Here is an 18352-nt window from a genome sequence, read left to right as displayed (position 1 = left end):
ACAGGGCCATTTTATAACATTTTTCCTCAGGAGGACACCCCAAATTATTTAAGTTTCAGGTCCCACAAGATCTAAACCCCCCTCACAGACTTAACAGTGAGCCTAAACTGGGGGCGAGAGTGGATTTCAAATCTCATCTGCAGCTGACTTAAGAGCAAGGGTTCCTATGATATTTAATGACTGAGACAAAATGAAAACGCTACTTTGATCGAGAGAGAGGTCCCTCCCCTGATTCGGATCAATAACCCACACAGGTAGTTAGCTGTCTACGCAGAGCCTTCTATATTTTCCCTCTACTTTTGAGGGCGGGAAATAAGTCTTGGCTGACACCAGTGTTTCCAGCAAACAGCTGAAGACTTGACACTTGGATGGCACTCAGGACAAAAATCTGAACAGATTACAGAACGGTTGTTGTTTTTTTTTTTTTAAGGGGAGGGTGTGTTACACCAGGAATGGGTATTCAAGGTAGACACATCTCAAAACAGACACTTCAGTGAGAAGAGGCAGAGGTGTTTCCTCACCTGTAAAAACAGGATAATAAAACCTACTCTTGTGGGGTTTGGTTAGGATTAAGCAAGATCATTTATATAAAGACCTAACCCAGTGCCAGACTCTCGGGAGAAGGGGCATAAAGGACAGAAAATAAAATGGGTTGATCTTTGAGCACAGCGACAGGGATTCTTTGTACATCGTGCCTTATAGAGCGAGCGCTGGGAGGAGGAATCATCACCCTGCTGAGAAGTAATGGGTGCAGAATAAATCGAGTAAGAAGGAATGGACTTTTCTGGCGGATGCTTACTGATCTAACAACTGGATGACTGACGAATGCGGTCCTAAGTGACCCCGGGCTGGCTGTGGGGCCAACAGCGTGCGGGATCTGACTAACAGCGTGTGGCAGCCGAGTGACTGCAGCAGCGGCGGGGACCCCATTGACTGTCCAGCCCCGAGAGCGGCAGGAGCGCGGTGGATCCTGGCTCGGACCAAGGCCTCTCCCCTGCGCCGACTGCAGACCAACCCTCCACCAGGAGCCTCGGTGGGGGGGGCGCTGCGGGCGCCGCAGCCAGGTGCAGGCGCCGCCGCGCCCTCACTCCCCACGCCGAGGAGGTGGCCCTGGCTCCCTGCGGCCGCGGCCGGGGAACAATGAGGCGCCGGCCTCTTTAAGGGAGATACCACCGCGCCGACGGGGCAGGGGACGGCATCCTCCCAGATGATCGCACCCAGCCCCGCGCCGCCGCCGCCGCCGCCGTCTCGGCAACTGCACCGCCCGCAAACATGGCTCAGTGACTCGGACAAAAGCTGCAGTCTCCCTCCCGGCGGGGCGGACGCCAGGCCTCCTTGGTCGGGCCGCACCTCCCCGCGGGCCCGCCAAAGAGCACCGCGCCCCGCAGGCACCCGAGACCCGCGCAGAAGATGCACCGGGCGTTCCACCCCAGCGAGCCCCGCACCCCAGCCCGCAGCTCGGTAGGTCGGAAGGGGGCGGGTAGGGGGAGGGGAGGCCGCCGCCGGGCGCGCGCAGCCCCAGGCCCGGACCTGCCGCTGCAGACCGTCCCCGGGGCCGCGGGCCCTGAGCGCCCGCTGCGGCTGGAGGGTGGCCGAGCCCCGGCGTGGCGTGGCCTCGCGGTTCCCGAGCCCGGCCACCCCTGCGGGGAGCAGCACCAGTGGTGCGCTCCGGAGCGCGCACACCTCCGACGACTCCCGGCTCCGCAAATCCTCGAGAGAGGGAGGAGGCGAGCGGAGCGCCGGCCGCGCGCCTCGTCGGTGGCGCGGAACGTCCCGGCTCGCGCTACGGAAAGCCGGAGGGGGGCGGGGCCGTCGGCGTAAGGGGGTGTGTCCGCGCGCACCACGGGGGCGCGCGCCGGCTGCTGACTGGAGGCGGCGGCAGCGGAGGCGCGAGCTGCCCGATAATGGCGGCCTGCAGAGCCCATGAGAGGGAGAAGCGGCAGCGTCTACCCTGAGGTAAATCTGGCCCTTCGGCGTGGCGGAGAGGTCTTGCTGCAGAGCCGACGGCCCTGCATGTGCCTCCCTCCCTGGGAGGCTTGTCACAGACCTGTCAGCGGAGTCATCCTGGGGAAGGCCCTGCGCTCCTCAGGCCACCGACCCCAGTCGCGGCCTCCTCTCATACCGGGGCCACCTCCCCCCGGCCCTCAGCCCCCAGCCCCGAGGAGTTGAGGCAACTGCAGGGCTGGCTCCTCAGAGCGAAGGGGCTCGGGAGGCTCCCCTCCGGGCTTCATCTGAGCACGGCCGAGGAGGGGGAGGGCCTGACACTTGGCCAATGAGCGCGGCCTGAGCCGCCGCGTCGGGCAACACCTCTGGCCGCGACTGGCCCTTCCCGGGCGCCGGCAGGTGTCTGGCCTGGCCGGCTCGCGTCCCAGCGCCTGGTTAGAGCAGCGGGAGCGAGGGCCCGCCACTTTCGGTCGAAAGTCACTTAGGTTCGCACCGGATGCATCATTGGATCCGGGATCCCACGGGTTTCATAAACACCCCTCTCCTCCCTATTCAGGAAGGTGCTCTTCCCCATGGGGACTGTACCAGGCTGGAGAGGACATGGCACTGCTTCAGAGACACGAACCACCTTGAGTGGATGTGATTGGCGATCCCCGTAGAGCAGGAAAGCTCGTCTGCTGTGCAGCCGGCGCAGAGGATTCTGTGGCAGGAAATTAGACACTAGGAAATTCAGTAGCGATTTGAAGGGTGGGTGTCCAGTTAGAGGAAGTGGGACTGAACACAATCTCAGAAGTCATTTCTTTTTATTAAATCTATCCTGTAGACTTGAAGTAGTGGATCCCAACTTCTCAGGCTCTAGGGTCAGTAGCCTTTTGCTTCCCCAGCTGTACAGAATAAATATTGTACAATCTCAGGTTACTTTTCTAGCCCGTGGTCACAATCTACAAATGAGAATTCGTTCATGAAGTTGGTTATAATCTAGAAATGCTTTGGGCACTGAGGAAGCCCACTTTAGACTTTCTCCATTCAACACATGAGCATTTCTGTGCAGGGCCTTTGCCCTCGCCTTTAAACCGTTCAGTAAGTTGAATTCCCAAGAACTCTGTCAGAGAGCCCCTTGATATGCAGGATCTTTGTTGGCAAAAATGACCTAGAACTAAATAGATATTGTTTACTCCAGCTGTCTTATGATTAGGAAAAAGGAAACATAAAAATTTTAAAATAGCTATTGTTAAATGACTACAAAAAGGTAACTGTATTCTAAGTATCCAAGTAGCTTACTTTATTTTTAAGTAAATGTTTCTGGCCGGGCGCGGTGGCTCACGCCCGTAATCCCAGCACTTTGGGAGGCCGAGGCGGGTGGATCACGAGGTCAGGTGATCGAGACCATCCTGGCTAACACAGTGAAACCCCGTCTCTACTAAAAAATACAAAAAAATTAGCCGGGTGTGGTGGCGGGCGCCTATAGTCCCAGCTACTCGGGAGGCTGAGGCAGGAGAATGGCGTGAACCTGGGAGGCGGAGCTTGCAGTGAGCCGAGATCAAGTCATTGCACTCCAGCCTGGGAGACAGAGCGAGAGAGCGAGACTCCGTCTAAAAAAAAAAAAAAAAGAAACGTTTCTTTTCCACAAACTTTATTTTCATTATTTTGTAAGAAATAAGGAGATGACATAAGAGACAAAATTAAAATATGAATAGATAGAGTTTGGCCACTTACTTTTACATAATGAAAACAAACATTTTCAGTTCTATAAATGATTTGGTTCACTTTCAGGCCTTAAGCATAAGCCAGGTGTTTGTATTTCTAACTGTGAGGGGGTTTTGTTTTTGCTGTTTTATGACCATTATGTGTGTGTCAGCCTGAAGGAGAAGCTGGGATTTTGCTTGCTTGCTGGTTTTTTCCTGATCAGTAAATAAGAATGCTGAATTTTGGGGGTGTATTTTTAACAGTGACATTTTCAAGCAGTTCATATAAGAGACAGCATACTGTAGTGCTTCAGATCGTGGTCGTCTGAGGCAGATGGCCGGGTTTCAAATCCCAGGTCCACCAGTTACTAGCTGTTGACCTTAGGCGTTTCATTTAACTTCTCCATTATATAGTTTCATCTATACAAAGACCATAATAGTATCTATCTCATCAGATTATTATGAGGATTAACTGAATTTAATATTCTAAAGAGCTTAAAACAGTTCCTGATACATGGTAAATACTACCTGTTAGCTTTATTGTTACTATTCTTAAAATTAGATTTCCCCTAGGTATAGCAAATATCCTTCAAGCACTGCAGACAGTCAGACAGATGACAAGTAAATCATACATAAGAAGAAATACAAGCCAGTAGGTATACATAATTTCAACAGAGCACTTTGTTGATTTTTCCAGAAACCTCGACCTTGAAGATGGTGAGTAGCCAGCCAAAGTACGATCTAATACGGGAGGTAGGCCGAGGTAGTTACGGTGTTGTGTATGAAGCAGTCATCAGAAAGACCTCTGCACGGGTGGCAGTGAAGAAAATTCGATGTCACGCACCTGAAAATGTTGAACTAGCCCTTCGTGAGTTCTGGGCACTAAGCAGTATCAAGAGCCAACATCCAAATGTGATTCACTTGGAGGAATGCATCCTACAAAAGGATGGGATGGTGCAAAAGATGTCCCACGGCTCTAATTCTTCCCTTTATTTACAGGTATGTGTTGTTGATTGGGAAATAGAAATGATTTGAACATGGCATTGGCCAGCAAGAAGAGGAATGAAAGGGTCAGACGAACGTTTCCCTTTAAATGCAGGTGTTTGTAGTTAGAAGTAGATAAGTGTCTGCCAAGAATTGAGTAGATGTTTGCTTTAAAACAAGGTTTTATTTAAACCTGTGAGGCACATACCTAAAAATAACATAAGCCACCTGTTATGCAATGGTACTTGCCCGTCTGCATAGGAATGGGGCAAGATAGGAACTAGAGAGGTGCTTGAGACTACAGTCTAATAACTTCATTTCTTTGAAATCAATAATTTTGGACTTGAGGACAGAAGAAAAGGAAAAATTCCACAACCAGTAGCAACACCCCTAGGTAATCGGGCATCTCTTTTATAAATCACTGGTTTGAATGTAAGCCTCTGCTGTTTTAGAGGGATATCTGGTTTCTTCACCACGCAGTTCCAGTTAATTTTCATTAAGTACATGATTTAACACCTGAATGTTATTAACAGTGCTGACAGCTAACATTTGAATTTGCATGCAGTTCGATGCTCTGTGCTGAGTGCTTTAAAAGCAGTTGCTCAAAACAATCCTGTGAGGAAAGGACTATTATTATCTTCATTACAAATGAAGAAACTGAGGCTTATAGTATAGATAATGAATTCATCCAAAATCACATACATAATAAGTGGTAGAATTGGGAGCTGGAGCTGAGAATGACAGCTGAAGCTTATGCTTTCTTAACTCCCAGATTACTCTTCTGTAAACCTGGGAAAATGGAAAAGCTTTTCTGTTTTTCTTTTGTTGGCTTCTGCCAGAAATTAAAATCTCCAGTAGCTCTATACTCAAAGAATAGAAAATATATTAAGACATAGCTTGTTAAAGGCTAGGGCAGAATTTCTTAAAGCTAGTCATTCTTGGGCCAGGCACAGTGGCTCACGCCTGTAATCCCAGCACTTTGGGAGGCCAGGACGGGCGGATCACGAGGTCAGGAGATCAAGACCATCCTGGCTAACACGGTGAAACCCCGTCTCTACTAAAAATACAAAAAAATTAGCTGGGCGTAGTGGTGGGCGCCTGTAGTCCCAGCTACTGGGGAGGCTGAGGCAGGAGAATGGCGTGAACTGGGGAGGCGGAGCTTGCCGTGAGCCGAGATCGCGCCACTGCACTCCAGCCTGGGCGACTGAGCGAGACTCCGTCAAAAAAAAAACAAAAACAAAAAGAAACTAGTCATTCTTGCAAAAGAAAACAACTTTCTTTGAGTGTGTCTAAATTCAGAATTTACCATCAGACTTTTACCATTTAAAAGTCTGCTTTTGGGCTGGGCATGGTGGCTCATCATGCCTGTCATCCCAGCACTTTGGGAGGCCGAGGCAGGCGGATCACCTGAGGTCAGGAGTTTGAGACCAGCCTGGCCAACATGGCAAAACCCTGTCTCTACTAAAAAACTACAAAAATTAGCCTGGCATGATAACGTGCAACTGTAGTCCTAACTACTCAGAAGCCTGAGGCAGGAGAATCTCTTGAATCCAGGAGGCAGAGGTTGCAGTGAACCAAGATCGCACCACTGCACTCCAGCCTGGGGGACAGAGCAAGACTCCATCTCAAAAAAAAAAAAACTCTGCTTTTGGTCAGGCGTGGTGGCTTACGCCTCTAATCCCAACAATTTAGGAGGGTGAAGCAGGAGGATCACTTCAACCCAGGAGTTCAAGACCAGCCTGGGTAACATAGCAAAACCCCATCTGTACAAAAAAAAAGTGCAAAAATTAGCCAGGCATGGTGGCATGTGCCTTATAGTCCCAGCTACTTGGGAGGCTGAGGTGGGAGGATCACTTGAACCCAGGAGGCAGAGGTTGCAGTGAACTGACATCATGCCACTGCACTGCAGCCTGGGTGACAGCGAGATTCTGTCCCCCAAAACAAAAAAGAAAAGAAAACCTCTGTTTTTAAAACAAGAAAAGTTTTGGACTAGGAACAACAAAGAAAACAAATACACGAATGTATGTATTAAGAAACTTGCAAGTTTCCTTGTACGATGAGCAGTATTAGTCTTGAGAACTTAATTTATATTAATTTATATTGCAGTTTAGCACTCTGTGCCCTGAAGTTTTTTGTTTTTTGTTTTTTGTTTTGAGAAGAAGTTTTTGCTCTTGTCGCCCAGGCTGGAGCGCAATGGTGCAATCTCAGCTTACTGCCACCTCCGCCTCCCGGGTTCAAGCAGTTCTCCTGCCTCAGCCTCCCGAGTAGCTGGGATTACAGGCAACTGCCACCACGCCCGGCTAATTTTTGTGTATTTAGTAGAGATGGGATTTCACCATGTGGACCAGGCTGGTCTTGAACTTCTGACCTCAGGTGATCCACCCACCTCGGCCTCCCAAAGTGTTGGGATTACAGGCGTGAGCCACTGCGCCCAACCTTTTTTTTTTTTTTTTTTTTTGAGACAGTCTTGCTCTGTCGCTCAGGCTGGAGTGCAGTGGTGCGATCTCGGCTCACTGCAACCTCCGCCTCCCAGGTTCAAGTGATTCTCCTGGCTCAACCTCCTGAGTAGTTGGGACTACAGGTGCCCGTCACCATGCCTGGCTAATTTTTGTATGTTTAGTACAGATGGAGTTTCACCATGTTGGCTAGGCTGGTCTCGAACTCCAGACCTCAAGTGATCCATCTGCTGCAGCCTCCCAAAGTGCTGGGATTACAGGCGTGAGCCACCTCGCCCAGCCAATGCCCTGAAGTTTTCCGTTTTATGACAGTAAAAATAACTAGCCTCTGTGCATTTTATTGTTTGCTTTTCTTAAAGTGCTTATTATGTAAGTTGAATTGATAGAAAATATTGGAAACATTCTTACTATGTTCTCTCTGAAAAGTGAATAGAGGCTATAATCCTAGCCGAGGCAGGCAGATTGGCTGAGCTCAGGAGTCTGAAACCAGCCTCGGCAACACGGTGAAACTAAAATACAAAAAATTAGCCAGGTGTGGCAGCATGTGCCTGTAGTCCCAGCTACCCAGGAGACTGAGGCAGGAGAATTGCTTGAACCCGGGAGGCAGAGATTGCAGTGAGTTAAGATCATGTCACTGCACTCCAGCCTGGGTGACAGAACGAGACTCCATCTCCAAAACAAAAACAAAAAAAAAAAGTGGATAGAAAGCCAAACATGGTGGCTCACACCTGTAATCCCGGCACTTCGGGAGGCTGAGGCAGGCAGATCACTTGAGGCCAGGAGTTCAAGACCAGCCTGGGCAACATGGCAAAACCCCATCTCTACGAAAAATACAAAAAGTTAGCTGGGTGTGGTGGCACACACCAGTGGTCCCATCTCCTTGGAAGGCTGAGGTGGGAGGATCACTTGAGCCTTGGAGGCGGAAGTTACAGTGAGCCGAGATTGGGCCACTGCACTCCAGCCTGGGCGACAGCCAGACCCTGTCTCAAAAAAAAAAAAAGTGGATAGAACCTTGCTGAACTTTACATTGAGTTTTAGAGACTAAGAGGCATGATCTATTTTGAACTAGAAAAGCAAAGATATTTAAACAAAAGATTTATTAGCTGAGCATGGTGGCACGCACCTTTAGTCCCAGCTACTCAGGAAGCTGAGGCAGGAGGATTGCTAGAGTCCAGGAGTTCAAGACTGCAGTGAGCCATGATCGCACCACTGCACTCTAGCCTTTATCACAGAGTGGGACCCTGTCTCAAAAATAAACAAATAAACAAACATATTATTTAGTGCTGAGTCCAGATCCAGCAATTGTTATAGTAGCTAGGCATTAGCTCATAAAGGTTTAAGATGTAAAGGCCTACCAGACTTGATTCAGTGATTTTTATATCTAAAGCACCTTTTTGCTTAGTAAATCTCTTTCATCTTTTAAAGCCTGATAGACTTGTGTTTCACTTATGGTATGTTTTGCTAGCTGAATGACCTTGGATAAATAACCCAACTCTTCCTAGCCTCTATTTCTTCATATTTAAGATAAGGGGTAATAATATCTACTTTGTATAGGAGTTGTCAAAATTAGAGATGTTGCAGAAACAATACTTGGTACATACAAGTACTCAGTAATTGGTACCTCTATTAAAATTGTCCTTTCTGTGGATTTGTTTAGTTGTCCAGACATTCATCAACACATTTAGCAAGTGCCTTCTCTAAATTTACATCTAGTAAAGACAACCAATATTTACATTTAGTAAAGACAAACAAATCTGTAGTATGACTACAGAGTCCCTATGCATGGTATATTCTCCATACGGATTTTAATTTTTCTCCATGTTTTTCCTGATGTCTTTTTCCTTGTTCTCAGTTGGAATCATTGAATCAGTTCCTGATAGCCAAAAGCCTCATCTAGAAGAAAATGTAAAACAATTAACAGAGGTTACAATCTCATGCATAGGAACCTAGTGGCCAGTCTGTGTACTTGTGATAAATATCATGAATGAGAAGTACAGGATGCATACAACAGGGAAACCTACATAATCCCGTGGTTCAAAAGTTACGAATCGTTGGCTGGACGCAGTGGCTTACGCCTGTAATCCCAGCACTTTGGGAGGCTGAGGCAGGTGAATCACTTGAGTGCAGAAGTTCAAGATTAGCCTGGACAACATGGTGAAACCCTATCAATACAAAAAGTTTAAAAATTAGACGGGCGTGGTGGTGCATGCCTGTAGTCTCAGCTACTTGGGAGGCTGAGGCAGGAGGAACATTTGAGTCAGGGAGATTGAGGCTGCGGAGAGCCATGATGGTGCCACTGCACTCCAACCTGGGTAGTAGAGCAAGACCTTGTCTGTCTGTCTGTCTGTCTCTCTCTCTCTCTCTCTCTCTCTCTCTCTCTCTCTCTCTCTCTCTCTCTCTCACACACACACACACACACACACACACAAAATATATATATAATTGTCTAAAACTTGTAGTGTGAAGAGGAGTTAGCTAGATAAGTGAGAAAAATTTCCTAGGCAGAAAAAAACTGTACATACAAAGGTCTTGAAGCAAAACGCATGAAGTGTTTAAAAATTGAAAGAAGAGGCTGGGCGCAGTGGCTCACACCTGTAATCCCAGCACTTTGGGAGGCCGAGAGGCGGATCACAAGGTCAAGACATCAAGACCATCCTGGCCACAATGGTGAAACCCTGTCTCTACAAAAAATTCAAAAATTAGCTGGGCATAGTGGCGCATGCCTGTAGTCCCAGCTACTTGGGAGGCTGAGGCAGGAGAGTCTCTTGAACCTGGGAAGCAGAGGTTGCAGTGAGCCGAGATCGCGCCACTGCACTCCAGCCTGGCAACAGAGTGAGATTCTGTCTCAAAAAAAAAAAAAATTGAAAAAAGATAGTGAGATTGTGAGAGTTGTTTTAGATGACGCTAGAGGGGACAGCAGGAGTCAGAGCACGCAAGGTCTCATAACCCATGTTAAGAGTTTAGACTATATCGTAAGAGAACAGGGAAGCCATTGAAGGGCCTCAGTCAAGAGAAATCAATGGCTAACATCCTCTACATGTTAAAATAAGCAGATTGGGTGCTGCATTTCCATAGCTCTCAGCCAGAGGCCCCGTGGCCTGTTTTCGTATGGTTTCGATGCTAAATATAGTTTTTAGATTTTTTTTTTAAGACTTCTGGGGGTAAAAAAGAAAGGAAGAAGTATATGGTACAGAGACCTTATGTGGCTGTCAAGCCCGAAATATTTACTATCTGGCCTTACTCTAAAACATTCTTTGAACGCTGGGACTCTGCATTGCTCAAAGCTATTTAGGAAGTTTGCTTTTGAGAGTAAAGACAGAAGAAGAAAAGCATGTTTAGTATCAGTGCACCTGGTAAATAATTATGTGATCTGTACCTTTCTTTCATTTTCTGTCTCACTGGCAAACATGTGCAACAAGGAAAACTCATGCAAAAGAGATATCTGCAGATCATTGCAATTACTATTGTCTGCCATGTGGAGAGATGGCGTGAAGAGATGTTCTTTGCTTGTGCTTTCCCAGATGGTAGAGAAAGTACCAGTAGATTTAAATGTGAAATTAGCAATTCATTCACTCTTCAGCAACTCTTCGGCCTTTTCTGTTCAACTCATGGGTCCGAAAAGGGCACCATACAACAAATGCTTTTAAAAGACAATATACGGGGCCGGGCGCCATGGCTCATGCCTATAGTCCCAGCACTTTGGGAGGCCGAGGTGGGCGGATCACGAGGTAAAGAGATTGAGACCATCCTGGCCAACATGGTGAAACCCCGTCTCTACTAAAAATACAAAAGTTAGCTGGGCGTGGTGGCACGCGCCTGTAGTCTCGGCTACTCGGGAGGCCGAGGCAGGAGAATCTCTTGAACCTGGGAGGCGGAGGTTGCAGTGAGCCGAGATTGCGCCATTGCACTCCAGCCTGGTGACAGAGCGAGACTCCATCTCAAAAAAAAAAAAAAAAAAAAAGACTATGTACTGTATTTTAGAGTGATAGTTCATGTCCAGTGAAGTAATTCTACTGAATTTCAAGTAAAGGAGGGTTATAACTAGATAATAATAACAAATAAAACTGTGATTTAGTCTAGGTTTTCAGCTTGTATGAAAGAAGAAATATACAAATTCAGAGTTGATTTTTTAATATCAAAATGCATATTTGAAAACAAAATATTTAAAAATTTAAAAAATGCATATTTGATTTTTATAAATTGGTTTTTAAAAGTCATCCAGTGAAAGAGCCAACATATTTGCATTCTGCCTATAGAAGTTTATGAAGTAACGACATCAGTCTTTATTTTATTAGTGACTACAGGAACAGCTATTTCTGCAACAGCTGGTTGTTCCTTGATCATTTTTCTCTCGATTTCACAGGTTATGTTGATAGTGTCTGTGCAATCAGTAAGAAGTATATTTCAGGCGATTTCATTGAATAGCGTTTCCTAATTGAGGTTTATACCCCAGCTGGCAATTTCCTAGGTCTATCTGCTGAAACTTTGGTCTTTTCATGAAGCTATGAGCTAGCTGGGTAGAGTTCAGCTCCACTGACACATGGAGAAAATGTGTGGCCACTTGGACGCTTTTCAAAATAAAGCTATTTTAAAATTTTTACCCCTTGGTTTAGAGCTTTGGTGTATATTTATCAGGGACAAAATGACAATTTGAAGCATTTTTTAAAGTTTAAAATGCATATTTGAAAGCGCTGATTAAATAAAATATTTATAGAGTTTCCACTTAAAGGTGGAGACTGACTTAACCTTTCAATTATTATTTTCCTATAACTGAATTGTATAACCTATGCAAATGATTGTAATCTTTTTTCTTCCTTCTTGTAGCTTGTAGAAACTTCATTAAAAGGAGAAATTGCCTTTGATCCCAGAAGCGCCTATTATTTGTGGTTTGTGATGGATTTTTGTGACGGAGGAGATATGAATGAGTATCTGTTGTCCAGGAAACCCAATCGTAAAACTAACACCAGCTTCATGCTTCAGCTGAGCAGTGCCCTGGCTTTCTTGCATAAAAACCAGATCATCCACCGAGATCTTAAGCCTGATAACATCCTGATTTCTCAAACCAGGTTGGATACCAGTGACTTGGAACCTACCCTCAAAGTGGCTGATTTTGGTCTAAGTAAAGTTTGTTCAGCCTCTGGGCAGAACCCAGAAGAACCTGTCAGTGTAAACAAGTGTTTCCTTTCCACAGCATGTGGAACAGATTTTTACATGGCTCCTGAAGTTTGGGAAGGACATTACACAGCAAAAGCTGACATCTTTGCTCTGGGGATTATCATCTGGGCAATGCTGGAAAGGATCACATTCATAGACACAGAGACAAAGAAGGAACTCTTGGGGAGTTATGTAAAACAAGGAACTGAGATTGTGCCTGTTGGGGAGGCACTTCTGGAAAATCCCAAAATGGAACTTCTCATTCCTGTGAAGAAAAAATCTATGAATGGGCGAATGAAACAACTGATTAAGGAAATGCTGGCTGCAAACCCTCAGGATCGTCCAGATGCTTTTGAACTAGAACTCAGATTAGTACAAATTGCATTTAAAGATAGCAGCTGGGAAACGTGACACATATTATTTGCAAATACCATGGATGATATGCTGCTTCTGTTTAACAGTGATGCAACATTATGTGGCTGAAAAAGAATATAAAAAGCTAGACTCTACCCTCTAAGGGTTTAGATTTTTTGTGGGATTTTTTTTTCCTCATTTTTCTTAAATCCAAGTTGGCCGTTTTATTAGTATGTTTCAAATGTGTATTACCAATGTGGGTGTAAATTTTTAAAAAATGATTATTGATAGAAGTTTGGCAGGAAAATTCTTTAAGAGCTAACAAGAGAAGAGAGTCCAGTTTTCTGGAAATATGTCTTTAAGTATTTTAGACATTCCTCGTCAGTATTAGGAATTTCCATGGGAAAAGAGGTTTGCATGCTGGTAATGCAACCTTTGAAACTTTGTAAAGGAAACATATATGTATATATTTATGTATATGTAAGTATGTGAATGTGCGCATTTTGCATTCCATATGAAAAAAATGCCACGTCTGTTTAAATTATTTGATGTAGGTTTGGGTTTTTGAGATTTGCTGGTGAAATCAGTGACGAAAAATAAACCTTCCCTTATCTTCCTACTCTGCCCCTCCCCCTAATGAAATCATATTAAGTTGGTTTTTTTTTTTTTGTAATATACAGCTTTTTTTTTTAAGGCATCATTTTGGAGGGTCTAAAATTATCTGGTAAAACATAAATGAAATTAAGTGATCCAAAGCTGCTGAAGTATGTTTGAACTCTCCAGTGCCCTATAGCTGCAAGAGTTGAATTAGTCATGCAGTCATTTGGCAGCAGGTTGGTGATTCAGTCCGACCTTCTTTAGGTAACCGAGCATTTATTTAACCAACTATACCACTGCATTGGGACGTCTGCACTTGAGCTTCTACAATCTGATATAAATCTGAATACAGGATTATTCTGTTTCTGAAAACTTTGCTATGTGTGAACTGTAATACTTGATATATTTTTGGTTTGAAGACTTTGTCTAAGCCTCATTATACTGAAGTTGAAGAAACCAAATGAGCTCCACCCTCACTTTGCCTGCCCTGATATGGTCACTTGTTGAGTCACTGGAGTTCCTTTCATTTTGGCACTGATGCTGTTTTCTCTTGTCTGATTTGAAACAGTACTGGTAATAATATGGTTGTTGAAAATGTGATCACCTTTATCTAAAGTGGGAGAAGATACATACACAGTATGGCAAATGGATAAAATATTGTGGCATCAACTACTTTTAAAGTAGAAAAGCTATCCATTTTATACAATCACTGATACAGTCTATGTCAAAAAACCAACAGACCATTATTCCTCTTGAAGTTAGTTTGATTTTATCTTTGTATGGTTGTCTACAATTTGTTTTCCTGTAAATGCAGATAGTTAAAATCTAAAGGATAGAATGCTTTCCTAAAACAGAACATTAGCCTTTAAGGTTAAATAGACTTTACATTGTATCTAAGTTAATCTTTATAAAGCACTAGAATTTTTGGTCAAAAGTCAAAATAGTAGTAGAATATTGAAATTATTGATAGCTTGCATAATCTCAGCTTTTTTGAACTTCCACGATTTTTGGAATATGTCATAATTTTTTCCCCTGTTTCAAATGTGTTCAGAGGAAATAGAATGTAAAACATCACAAAAAAAATTGCAGTACATAAAATTTCTGGACTATGTTAGTTACTTGATCTGGAAGTTTAAAATTTGGACTAAAAGGTTTTATTGAAATAAAGCCTCTTAAAATGAAAAATCATATACTTTTAACATCACTTTTAAGCTAATAAGTATAAGAATTCTTTTGGAAATTAGAGGTGGAAACACACTGGAACCTCATGATAATTGACCCTCTGGATCACCAGATTAGTTTAATTTAACAGATATGTCCAAGGAAGTTGAGCTATAGGGAGTAAGAAAAAGCATCATGATAACGTCTAGTCAATAACATGGCACTTCAGCAGAGATTCATAGATGATGGTATGCCCATGCATCATTTGCTCTTCAAATATCTATGTGCTTGGAGCCACAGTTTCCTAAGCGCATAGTTTTTGGTCCTGCCTCATGTAAAATAGTTAATGATTATCATTTACTTGGAAAGATTTTACCTGTGAAGTGAAATTCTTTCATTGGGGGTAAGGGTATGAGGTGATCAGGAAGTTTCTTCTGGAATTTTATCAAGTCCTTGTATTCTAAAATAGCCAAGCAAAATGATAGTAAATTCTTTGTCTTTGTTCTTTCAGTCAGAGGTATTTATTAAGTACCTACTGTGTGCTCAGCACTAAAGGTTTGTTGATAAAATGACAATTAAAAAATGGCATTTAGCCAAAGGCCTTTTCCAGCCAGGAGTAAGAAAAGATGGTTAGTGATATTTGGAAATACCTGGATATTTGCTAGAGGAAAAATGAAAGCAAAACTTCGTACACAGTGCCTTGCCCATAATAGGTACTCAATAAGCAATTGTTCCTCATAGAGTCTTTTGCCATGATTTATGGTGTTTTTTGAAATTTGTCTTAATTGAAAAAAGACCAAATATTTCAAATGAGCTTATAGGCAGCTGTGGCCAGTGAAAATATGGGGTTGTACAGTTAGTTCCTAGAATGTTATTTTGCACTAGTTGTCACTTAGAAAGATGGGGTTCCTGTAGATTTTTTGGTGCTAAGGGATACTTTGTCATTATGATGAAGTAAGTGTTAAGTGTCAGATAAATAGCACACAGAATAGTTCTTTCTGCTGGTCTGTTTTTTCTCTTCGTTGTTGTTGTTTTTAATTGTAAATTGTTATCAATCAAACTATTGTAGCAGCTACAAAGTAATTCACCAGCATGACAAAATGGTCAAAAAATAAGTCATCAGCACTTAAGAAATGAAAGCAACTTTTGAAATTTTCTGTTAAAATTGTCAAATATATTTTATGAAGAATTTATAAAAGGGGAAAATGATTGTAATTTATTGTTCATGACTTTTTTTTTAAATAAAGTGAGTTTCAACAAAAAAAACTGAAAATTCTACATTGCTGCTTTAGTGGCTCTGTGAGTAGTTCTGTAGTACTTTACTTCATAAGCATAAAATAGAAGGTATAAAATCTGAAACAATGTATTTTTCAGACTTACCTTTTAAATGATTCTGAAATAGAAGTGATTGCCAAGGAAAAGATGATTGAATTATAGGAGTTTCAGCATTTCAAGTTCTCAAAAATTTTAGTGCTGTCTTGCTGTATTTGCTTTGCACACGAGAAGAACTCGTATTGCCAGAGATGAAATTTTTTATTCATTTATCCTTCTGTTTCATTAAGCTGAGGATGCAGCTCAGACTCAGCATAATATATATTAAATAAATGAGAGGATGCAATTTTTCAATCTATAACTTGAGACCATGGTTTAATTTTCTATTAAAAATTTGGGCCCACTTTTTTATGTTTATCATTTCTGCCTGAAGATACAGTCTATTTAGTGGTCCAATGGAACAGCAGAGGAGAATATGGAAGACAGAAAACAACTCTACATGTGACCTAGTGAAAGTAGGCATCAAGAATTGTGGCTTCAAAAATCAAACCAAAAAAATAGGGGAAAAAAAAAAGAATTGTAGCTTCCTACTCTTCTGCTTTCCCTTGGTATAACCTTTATAGACAGGCAAATTTTGCTTTCTAGAGATTGTTTTTAATTGAAGCTTTAAATATTTGTATTTACTAGCATTTTGTAATCCTTTGCAGTTTACAAAGCACCTTCACATGGTTTTTACGTATCTTTTTCACTGAGTTTTACTTAAAATAGGGGCTGATTTCCTGATGAAATTAACAGTAATTACACCAGTTACTGAGATGATGACAAAAGGTTTTACCTTAAGACAGGGTTTTGGTGCCTAATCTCTGACTCCAGTTGGAGTTTTCTCTGACAACGAAGCTTTATCTTTCTCACTGATGTGATGACACTTGGTTGTTTTGGTCTTTTCTTTAAATTCAAATGTTGCTCTCTTTGCCAACCAATCATAGACATCCTGTAAAGTGCAGTGTAATGACAGACGGTTGGTTTGTGGTTAGATAATAACTCCCACTTGAGAAAACCTACAAGGCTGCCACACCTCTTGAAGGCCAAGTGCGTCTTTTAAAGGCAGCACTTTCACCTTTGCAATCATTTTTCATTGCATAGAAGGAAATTGAGAAAAAAAAAAAGCTTGGGCTTTGACTTTACTCTTTTATTTCCTGTTCAGCCCAGTATTTCAAGCTCAGCTTGTTCTGAGCAGAAGTTGGGCAACTTGATATTACCAAAGGCATCCTGGTCTAGCAGAAAAAGCCCAGGCTTTGGAGTAGCAGATGTTGTGTGGTAGCTCATGCCTGTAATCCCAGCACTCTGGGAGGCCGAGGTAGGTGGATCACCTGAGGTCAGGAGTTCGCGACCAGCCTGGGCAACATGGTGAAACCCCATCACTATTTTTAAAAATACAAAAATTAGCTGGGTGTGGTGGCGGGTGCCTGTAATCCCAGATACTTGGGTGGCTGAGGCAGGAGAATCGCTTGAACCCAGGAGGCAGAGGCTTCAGTGAGCCGAGACCGCACCATTGCACTTCAGCCTGGGCAATGAGCGAAACTCCATCTTAAAAAAAGAAAAAATTCATCAAGCTGCACTTAAAATGTTTACATTTTTCTCTAGGTATGTTATACTTCAAGAAAAATTTTATTTTTAAAAAATGTGCATTGGGGCTACTGATGACAGCTATTATCAGGCAGAAGGAAAGGACACAGACTTTGAAAATAGACTCTTTACCTTTCTGTTACTAGCTGTGTGACTTTCATGAGTTCCCTAGCCCCTCAAATTCAGTTTCCCACATGTTTAAGCAGAGACAGTACCTGACTCAGAGCGCTGTGAAGATAAAAGGAGCCAATGCATGTAGAAATGCGTGGCATGCTCAGGAAATGTCAGTGCTTCCCGTTCACCCAGGAGGACTCCTAGGAAATGACTCTGAGCTGCCTTTACTGCTAATTTGTACTGCTGATAGGGAGCACGTTGATTGGTTTGTTTAATTTAGCTTACATTTTTACCACAATTATTAGAGAAATACATTCGGTTATGGTGATGTCCTGCGTGTCTCTTTGCCCTGCAGCCCTATTTAAGAACAAGGATAGTTCAATAAAAATCCCCTCAGCCCAGTTTTCTTTCCTCCTTCTACTTGCTGATCACATGATTGATAGTAATTCAGGATGTTTACTGTCTCTTTCACATAGACTACCATGCGTGGAAATTAGGAAAGTAGTAATAAGTACCAAATACTAGAATGACATGCCATTTCTCCTGGCTTTAGGTAGAAGGCAGGGAGCGTTTACTGACGTGATTTGAGAAGCGACAGTAGAAGCACAGCTGTGAGGGCGGCGTGGAGCAGGGCAGCAATGGCTAGAACTTGGAAGTTGGAATTACAGTAGACTCAGTGTTTCTCAACTCTGGCTACTTGTTACAATTTTAACCTGAGGAGGGCAAAAGCAAGCAAAAATCCTGATGACTTCTGCTTCTGGCCATTATGGAGTAACAGGGTTCTATTCCTGCCATAAACAACTCAAATGTCAGACACTGGGAAACTAGCAGTGCAGGACAGCAATCCCTGGGAGAAAAGGATCAAATGGAGTGAGCCCTGTGGTTGCCCCAACTTGGAGGGAATCTTTAGGCTGCTGTACAGGGAATAAGTACCTAAACAAGGTTCAACAGTCTCCCTGAGTTGAGGAGACAGAATTTAGGGTTCAGGGAGCACAAGCCAGCTAG

The 18352-nt window shown here is 43.4% G+C and overlaps 1 protein-coding gene across 3 annotated transcripts; it reads left to right on the top strand.

The window, feature by feature from the left end:
* Window positions 1-1202: 1202 nt before the first annotated feature.
* PDIK1L (PDLIM1 interacting kinase 1 like) lies at window positions 1203-15601 on the top strand. 3 transcript variants are annotated; one of them, XM_001137143.7, is made up of 3 exons: window positions 1203-1461; window positions 4327-4628; window positions 11894-15601. In XM_001137143.7, the coding sequence occupies exons 2-3, from the start codon at window positions 4344-4346 to the stop codon at window positions 12632-12634; spliced, it is 1026 nt and encodes a 341-aa protein (XP_001137143.2). In that variant the 5' UTR covers window positions 1203-1461; window positions 4327-4343; the 3' UTR covers window positions 12635-15601. The 3 variants fall into 3 exon arrangements, with proteins under 3 accessions (XP_001137143.2, XP_063640477.1, XP_063640485.1); XM_063784407.1 differs by lacking the exon at window positions 1203-1461 and adding an exon at window positions 1812-1956; XM_063784415.1 differs by lacking the exons at window positions 1203-1461; window positions 4327-4628 and adding an exon at window positions 1841-1956.
* The last annotated feature ends 2751 nt before the right edge of the window (window positions 15602-18352 follow it).

Source organism: Pan troglodytes, chromosome 1 (genome assembly GCF_028858775.2).
Source record: "Pan troglodytes isolate AG18354 chromosome 1, NHGRI_mPanTro3-v2.0_pri, whole genome shotgun sequence".
In the NCBI taxonomy this organism is placed as follows: domain Eukaryota; kingdom Metazoa; phylum Chordata; class Mammalia; order Primates; family Hominidae; genus Pan; species Pan troglodytes.
The sequence above is the reverse complement of the archived record's forward strand: the minus strand, read 5'-3'. Positions and strand labels throughout refer to the sequence as shown.

Coding starts and splice junctions, on each gene's coding strand:
- PDIK1L (XM_001137143.7), top strand. CDS start 4,344: ATGGTGAGTAGCCAGCCAAAGTACGATCTAATACGGGAGGTAGGCCGA. Junction 4,629..11,893: donor ATTCTTCCCTTTATTTACAG/GTATGTGTTGTT, acceptor TCCTTCTTGTAG/CTTGTAGAAACTTCATTAAA.